Source organism: Actinia tenebrosa, unplaced genomic scaffold (assembly GCF_029948245.1).
Source record: "Actinia tenebrosa isolate PJP-AT-01 unplaced genomic scaffold, QUT_ActTen_1.0 PGA_scaffold2__45_contigs__length_23673736, whole genome shotgun sequence".
Classification (NCBI taxonomy): Eukaryota; Metazoa; Cnidaria; class Anthozoa; order Actiniaria; family Actiniidae; genus Actinia; species Actinia tenebrosa.
In genome coordinates, this window is record NW_028292579.1 from 4,095,452 (window position 1) to 4,103,990 (window position 8,539).

Below are 8,539 nucleotides of genomic sequence, written 5' to 3' on the forward strand. Positions count from 1 at the left end.
TGCTGAGGAAACTTTCTTGGAAATATAATCAACGTGAGCTGACCAAGAAAGCCTCTCATCTATATAGACACCTAGTGATTTAGCTGTTGCAACCCTTTTAATACAAGTTCCTGCTATCTTCAATTCTGGATCATGAAGTAAGCTTGCAAGCTTATAATCTAATGCGATAAGCATAAACTCTGTTTTCAGGATCGATATTGGACGATAGTTGTTTATATCGAGTCTGTCATCCTTTTTGAATATGGGTATAACCGTTGCTACTTTCCAACCATCAGGAAAAATGCCAGTTTCAATACATGTATTAAAAATGTCTGTAAGTGACTCTAAGTGGCAATAATTGGACCAGCAATTTTTAAGATATTTGGTGAGATGTCATCAGTCCCTGATGCCTTGGCTAAATCAATTTTTTCTAATAACTCTAAAGTAGTTTTAGTACTTATTCGATGAAATTTCAGTCTACTCTCGACAGGAGTGACAAAATCTTGAAAATGCTTATACGGTAACCTTTTTAATAGGAAACAGTAACAAATCTAATATAAATGCCATTCAAAGTCTCATTTTGTCTATTCGTGTGATTTTCACACAATGTTATTCAAGTTCTATTTCAATATCACTGTCCTCTTCGTGCTCGGGGTCTAATAGCTGCAGCGTCGGGCTTGCGTCCTCTACACCTGAGTCTGTACATTCAAAAGGATTAGTGTCTGGTTCACTCAAAATGCCTAGCTGTGATTGAAGCATTGGTCTTCCAGAGCTGCAAGGCTGTCCATCCTTTAAGCAGTGAATAGTGTCGTCTCTGGACCCATCTACTGGAAGGTTCAAGGCACACGTTGTAAAGGATTTCTTAATCACATCTGTAGGCATATCGGCCCATGAATCCAAAATCCATTGCAAAATAACTCTTCTCGGAGGTGCTTTTAAATTCCCAGAAGCTGTTTCTTCATGTATGCCAACAGTACTTAGCCACTGGTCATACTTTTCTGTGCAGGAAGACTTAAATGGCTTGTTCCAGCTTACATCCGGAGCTTGAATGTACTTTGTGCATCCTCCCGGCACAATAACGCGATCGATTTTCTTTGACGTCAGTGATTCAGTAACAGTATCTTCAATGTGGCATTCGTACAGCCTACGATTGAATGACCATCCACGCGTTAGCGGAAGTTGCGACAACTGTCCGGCCTTTGAACTCTTGCTTTAAAGCTGCCACTTCCCTTTTAGCTCCTTTAAATACAACCATTGGCTGCTAACACAACAGATACTCGTGACTTCTCATGACCAGTGGTTTTAAGAGTAACAGTCTATTTTCCACTTGTAACGACGGTAGTTTCTGAAATCATATCGCACCAGACTGGGGTTTCATCCATGGCAATTATGTTACAAGGACCATAATTGTGCTTTATTTGAAGTCGCCTAACTTGAATTATGTAGGATACAAGTTTTGCGACCATTCTTTCCGGATCTTGTTGAGCCACAGATGTCTTTCTTCTCAATGATAAACCATTTCTCTTCATGAATCTACACAACCATCCTCTTGACCCTTTAAAGTCCTCAGTCGCGGTGTTGCTTTCCGGCGTAATATCACGATAACCCAATTCAGCTTTTTTCATGATAAGCTTGCAGGAAACTCGTAAACTACGAGCCCGTCTGTTGCCAATCCACTCCAGTAAGACTTCTTCCATTTTAGTACTCAAGGGTTTCTTTCCAGCCCCATTTAATCTGCTCCTTTTTTACCCTTTTTGGTTTCAAGCAAAGTTTGGATGTTTATCTTGTTTGCTCGCCACTCTCGTACTCTCTTTTCATCCAGCTGAAAGCGTCGAGAAGCAGGTCGATTCCCGTGTACTTCCGCAAACGCAATCACTTCTTTCTTTAGTGCAAAGCTGTACTTCTGTTTTCTTTTCCCTTTATGGGAAATTATATCTTGAGCATTTGAATCGGCCATAGCGATTACAAAGAATGGTTACCGTATTAAAGCATGTTAAACAGTTACGTAAAGTCTAAAGGAATTTCACGGCTTGCTATACCAGGTGTTGAAATTAGAATACCATTTCCTGGCGTGTGGGAATGGTTCTCTCTGATTGGCCATGACAATATTAAACTGTCAGCAGATCTTCAGTGCCATACATACTGCAGTGGTTGTGATATGCAGCAGTGTGTCAAGTTTAGTTGTAATCAAGCAAAGCAGTTGTTATTTTGGTCAGCAAGTCCAGCAGAAAACTGAGAAAATGTCAAGAAGCTTACCAGTGGAATTTAAAATGTATTTCAAAGTTGACTTCGAGACAGTTATCAGAGGGCATCACGTTTACAAGTCTGTGTGGTCTTCAGCAATGGATCAACTACTTGAATGTAAGTGGGACACGCGCGCTGAGGCACAAGATCACGAGTCTAATGCAATTGGCGTTTACCTAAAATCAAGCCAAAAGGAGGCACTTGCTGGACATGTTCCAATAAAATTGTCACGATTATTGAAAAACTTTATTGAAGCGAACGCTGAAAACAAACTCTGTGCACGAGTCACTGGAAAGAGAAAGAGAGAAGTCGGCCTTGTTGTACCAGCGAATTCGAAGTTCTCTACCTTAATATCAGAATTGCACATTGCAAGAATTCTCGAAAGAACTAAACACAAGAGCAAAGAAGTACAGTCACTTACAGTCACAAATGTTGTTCTAAAAGAAAATAAATTTCCATTGCTAGTTTAATCTTGAAATAGACTTTTTCTTATTAATAATCATGAATTATTCCGGGAAATTATTATTTCCTCAAATAAACGCCGCACCGTAAATGCGGCGTCTATTCGGGGGCGGCGTCTATTAATATTTTGAGTCCCAAGTGCGGCGTCTATTTGAGGGCGGCGTCTATTCGGGGGCGGCGTCTAAACGAGTAAATACGGTATGTCGGACACGTCTAGTTTTGATTGGAGCATGTTTGTTCAGCACTGTTGTCAACATATTTTTCCACGCTTCCCACATTTCATTAGGATCATTGCTTTGATGGGTAATGTTGTGCCAAGGCATTTCACTCAACTCCTTTACAAAATGTTTTTCGTCAAATTTCTTGAAATTTCGTCTAGTAAGATATCCATGTTTATACTTAGTTGGAACAGAAACCTTTCTTATTTTATATACCAAGCTATGATCGCTGATGTCTAGATGGGTTACCCCTGCCATTCTAATATGATTTGGAGAATTCGTTAATACAATATCGATTAATCTTCGAGATCTATCTGTTATACGTGTTGGCTGATCAATAAGCTCAGTGAACTCATAGGTCTCTATTATGTCTCTGAGTATTTTACTATTCCCTTCTAATGCATTTGGCATCAAATTGCAGTTTAAGTCATCAAGTACGATAATTTCTTTGTTGTCAGTGTCGAGGTTTGCAAGTACACTTTCAAAGGATTCAAAGAATCTACTATCAGTACTCGGTGGCCTATAGCAGGATAAGATGTGAAAGCTTTTACTATTTTTATTCAATATCTCAATGCATAAACCTTCCAACGTATCATCTAAAATATTCTCAGGGCGTACCAGCATATCTTTTCCTATCCTTCCTGATGATATCATAATTTTCTATCTTAACAAATTCATTTGAAATGTTTTCATCAAGCCTTGATTCATTTATTGCCAAAATGTCAAATTTATAATCATTAGTTATCATCCTCAATTCGTAAATTAAATGTTTGATAAAACTTGCAATATTTGAAGAGCCTATTTTAAGACCCCTTTTCGAAAAATTGCGAGCTTCAGATTGAAAACTCGATCCATGGTTCAATAAATTTGATACATCAGGAAAAAATATATTATAGTTAATTGGTTCTTTGAGGGGTTGATATTCCTTATCTAAATGATATATATCCCTACGACAGTTTCAGTTAGTAGAAGCCTTTTTGAATGAAATAAAATTCTTAATCAAAAGTCCATTTCCCTTCCCATTTAGATGCAAACCCCCCTTATTCAAGCAGTCAACTGTGATATTAGTATGGTTTATGAACGACCATTTGTTCCTTTGGGCAGCTTATTCAAGCAAGGTGTTTACCCTCTCGATTTTTCACTGTAACTGAGCATCGCTCCTACAAATAACACTTGATAAAGTTACCTTCGTTTGGCTGGACTCTTTTTGGATATGAGATGCCAATTCTTTAATCCCCTCAGCAATGTCATCGGGTTCTTTATCTTTGAGGTCGTTGGTACCAATATGCAGGATAACCTCATCAGGTTTTCTCTCGACTGTGGGCACCATGTAGTGGGCAATATCTTTCGTTGTGCTCCCAGTGAAATGTTTAGAAATAACTTTGTGCGTTTTGGACATCTTCCAGCCCTCGATGTTTTTAATCATAGAGTCACCAAGGATAACGATTGATTTCCTTTTCTTGCCTGCATCCTTCTTATCTTGAGGACCCTTGTAGTCTGCTGCTCTAATTTTGCATTTAGATTGGGTGGGTTTAGTTTTGCCTGTGGTTTCAATAATTTGTCTTTCTTGATCATTACATCCTATCTATGGATTATCGAAGACTACTTGATCAGTAGGACTGACATTTAAGAGTCTTATTACTGTAACTAAGCTATCCCGTTCACCTTCCAATTGGCATATTTTCTGGTTGAATTCCTGGAGTGACAGTGACTTTAGAGCAACTTGGGCTTGTAGATTCGCTTTTGAATTCTCTAAGACTTGGATCGCTTTTTTTAATTCTTCATTCCGATGTCGTACATTTTGGAACTAGGTTTCTTTATCACTAACATCTTTCCTTAGAGCTGCATTCGCAATCTCTAGTAATCTGATCTTGTCTTCTTATTTCTTGTTGTTTGCCGGTTGAGTTATTATGACTTCTTTGTCTTTGTTCCCCATGGATTTCTGGAAAATTTGAATATTGTCGTCAACAACCTTTTGAAGATTTTTAGAAACTTTCCAAAGGTTTTCGGTTTCCGTTTTCCATGACGGTTCACTTTCTTCGTCATCGGTAGAAGAAGAATCATCACTGTCTTGCTCGTCGTTTGATGATATCACCGAGCCTTCTTCTAGTGGATCTTTGCCGAATTTAAAGCTCGCGCCAAAAAGATCGGTTTCTTCATCTACATTTGATTTCATATTTTTTGTTAGATCATATAACTTACTTTTCAATTCTTGATGATGACCGTTTAAAAGGACGCGGGGAAATGAAGTTGCAATAAGAATGTTTTTAAAACTTGGCATAAACATACCCCAACCTATTCTTGTTCAAAAAATGAAATAAGAAATGGGGGTCAAAGGTATTCGTTTTTTTGTTTGTTTTTTGTTTTGCTAAATGCTGTGGAATTATGGTATTCATCTTGGGAAAAAGGCTTGCTGTAGAATAACCTAAGAGATCAAAGAAACACTTTGAAAAATATCAAAAACATCAAAGAAATGCAGAAAAGAAATTCATGGACATGAAATGTGACTTTCTTTGACATTTCTGAATTAAAAGCACGTGAGTAAGAGTTAGTGATAAGGATTTATGAAACTTTTAATCCGTGCGTACAATGCGTACAATTCGAATTCGTTAACAGGTTGGTTTCCCCCTTAATTTGCAGTCAATCATTCGGGAAACATGTTTACTCAAACACCAGTTAGCGCATGCGCACTTTCGAATTACCTTGACCTTGGGACTGGTTATTACAAAATGGCGACTATGGAAGTCGCTGTCAATGTTATCGTTGCTGTTGTTGCAAATTTGTATTGCGACGAGGATAAAAAGGACAGGAAAAAGACATCTCCTTTCTTCGTAGCTAGTTATAATTTGTTCTATTTCTTCATCAGTCCATAGTCTTCCCTTCTTCTGTTCCATATTCTAGCTATATTCTAGCTGATAGAATGGGTGGGTGGATAAAAATACCAATGAAGGTGTCCCAGGTTGTGGACTTTCAGGGTACCCTCTCAGACCATGAACACGTGACCATTGGTGTTCCGCAGGGGTCAATCCTAGGTCCGCTGCTGTTTGTCCTGCATGTTAATGACCTTCCAGACGTAATTCATCACTGCAGCATTCCACTGTATGCAGATGACACTGTATTATTCTTCTCCAGTTCTGATGTCTCTACAATTGAACTGAAGTTGAATGACGAGCTGAATGCTATTGTCTGCTGGCTGAGGGAAAATAGTTTATTCCTGAATGCTACTAAGACTGACTCTCTGCTATTTGGAACTCATGCAAAGTTGAACAATGTAGATCATTTTAATATTCAAGTCAATGGACAGACCATTAAGCGTGTCTATGAATTTAGATACTTGGGTATCGTATTTGACCAGCATGTTAGCTGGAATGCTCATGTTAAATACCTCTTGGCTAAGCCTGGTAAAAGAGTCGGTATGTTAGGGCGTATTAGGCCTAACTTGATAACGCATTGTGCAAACGTTATTTATATGTCATTTATTCGTCCTATTTTAGATTACTGTGATACCGTATACCACTGTTGTGGTGAGGTAAATAGCAAAGACCTAGAAAGGTTGCAAAGACGTGCAGCACGCATAGTTGTTAAGTCCCATGACAGTGATAACGCAATGGACTCCTTAAAGTGGGGAACACTTTCAAGTAGGCGCGACCATCATACTTTTAAACTAGTAAAGAAATGCATAAGTGGTCGCTGTCCGCAATTCTTCATTAATTATTTTAAATTTAATAGTAGTATTTCCCAGCGCTCAACGAGACAAAGCCATCTATTACATTTGCCTAGGGTGACGGAAATCGCTAAGCGCAGTTTTTATTATTATGGTTGCACAGTTTATGATACATTTTTAACATAGTTATTTTATCGTCATAATTTTTCTACAGGTTTTTGTTTTTTTGTTTTTTGTTTTTTTCACTTTTTAGTTGCTTTATATGATTAATATGTAATTTTAGATAGATATACTTCAATTAATATTTAAACATATACTAGGCTACGTGTGATTGGGCAGGGTTTGGGCGTCGAGTTTCGCATGTCTCGAGCCCAATGCAAATGAAATTGTTAGCGTCTGCTCGTTTGCGTTGGATTCGGGGCATGTGGGGTCGACGTCTAACCTCGGCCTTAGTATTATATTTTAGTATCATATTTTAGATCTTATTAACATACTTTGGATTTTATTACCATAGCTTCATATTTTAGCTTTTTAACCTAAATTATTTATTATCTTATATTTATTAGGGCTCCTATTGATAGCAGTTATACATTCCATGTAACTGAAGGGATTACCCTGTTTAAATAAAAGTGTTCATTCACCATCTCGTTACAATTTGTCCATGCTTGTCAGGCGGAAAGCTTTCCTTTACCATTGAACGCAGACGTAGTGTCACAGCTACTGAAAGCATGAAACACAGGAAGGGCACGTGATTTCTGCTCACCAAAGGATTCACAGACTTTGTTAATACTTGGGAATCTAAAATTCCTGCCCATACCAAATGCGACCCAAATTTCCAAGTTTGGGTTTATCAATTTTAGATCATAGAACTTTCCTGTCTCAACAGTTCTTATAAGGGATCTGATTGGCCACCGGTTTGGAGAGCATCACGGAGGTGTTGCGGTTGTCTGCTTCTTCATGATTGCAGTTGGACATGGGCCTAGCTGATCCTCTAGTTATAATTCACTGCCCTGCGATAATGCAATTAAATAACATGTTTTATATAATATACTGAGCTTCAGAGGTTACCACTATCACTATATCAAGAATTTGAGGTTTGAGTTAAACAGCCGGTGCATTTCAAAATAGCATACCTGAAGTAATGAAAATGCTCTTGTCAGCTGGAAAGACTGAAACCTTAAAGGACAGAAACTGGAAAAGCTCAGATTTATTTGTAGAATCTCTTAGGATTTCCATCCAATTTGATGGAAGTTTAGCCTGACCGGAAACGTTCCTTCGTAGACCAGATCCTCCTTTTGCAAAGCGCTTTTCTCTGTGACTTCGTATGAACATGAGCACAAGTTTCTCATAGTACATAATGGTGTCCCAAAAGAGAAATGTTGGACGTCGTTTACGCATTTCCGATCTCCAAGCATCAATGGACAGCCCGGAATTATCAGCTGCAAGATAAGCCTCCTTTTTGAACTTGCTTAGTGCTAACAGGATAACTTGGTGAGCGTGTCTTTAATAAAAAAGGCAATAAGTTGACTACAATTCATTCCTTTTATTCAAAAAAGGTCATTAGTACCTTATACTCAAATTTACTTTTTGGATGTCCTTCAGATAGATACAAAGATGCAAACAAAATAACCTTGTTCTTGTCAGATGGGATGCCTTCAGAAACGAATCAGCCATACCTAATGATGCAACCTCTGCTTCAACCAAAACGGTTGTCTAACCCGATGATTCTAGTAAATCTCCCAGAGTATTTCACAGTGCCATCTCAAGGTGTAAACCTCCGAACATCACAACGTATTGTCTTCACCATGGGTTTCTGTCCATTTCAATTGCACCATCTTGGCTAGGGCGAACAAGGGTTGATCGAGGGCAATGACTGGAATTTGTGATGGATTAAGGAAATTGAATGTTTGCTTCAGTACATCCATCCCGTGTTTAATCATGGCAGGAGTCGCCGCCTTCTCATAGCAAAGAG

The 8,539-nt window shown here is 38.4% G+C and overlaps 1 protein-coding gene across 1 annotated transcript; it reads right to left on the minus strand.

Moving 5' to 3' along the window:
- Window positions 1-588: 588 nt before the first annotated feature.
- LOC148909029 (uncharacterized) lies at window positions 589-1,676 on the minus strand. Its single transcript, XM_089033999.1, has 2 exons — window positions 1,342-1,676; window positions 589-1,123 (listed from the first exon to the last, which is right to left on the minus strand). Exons 1-2 carry the CDS (start codon window positions 1,674-1,676, stop codon window positions 589-591), a joined length of 870 nt encoding a protein of 289 aa, XP_088890125.1.
- Window positions 1,677-8,539: the final 6,863 nt, after the last annotated feature.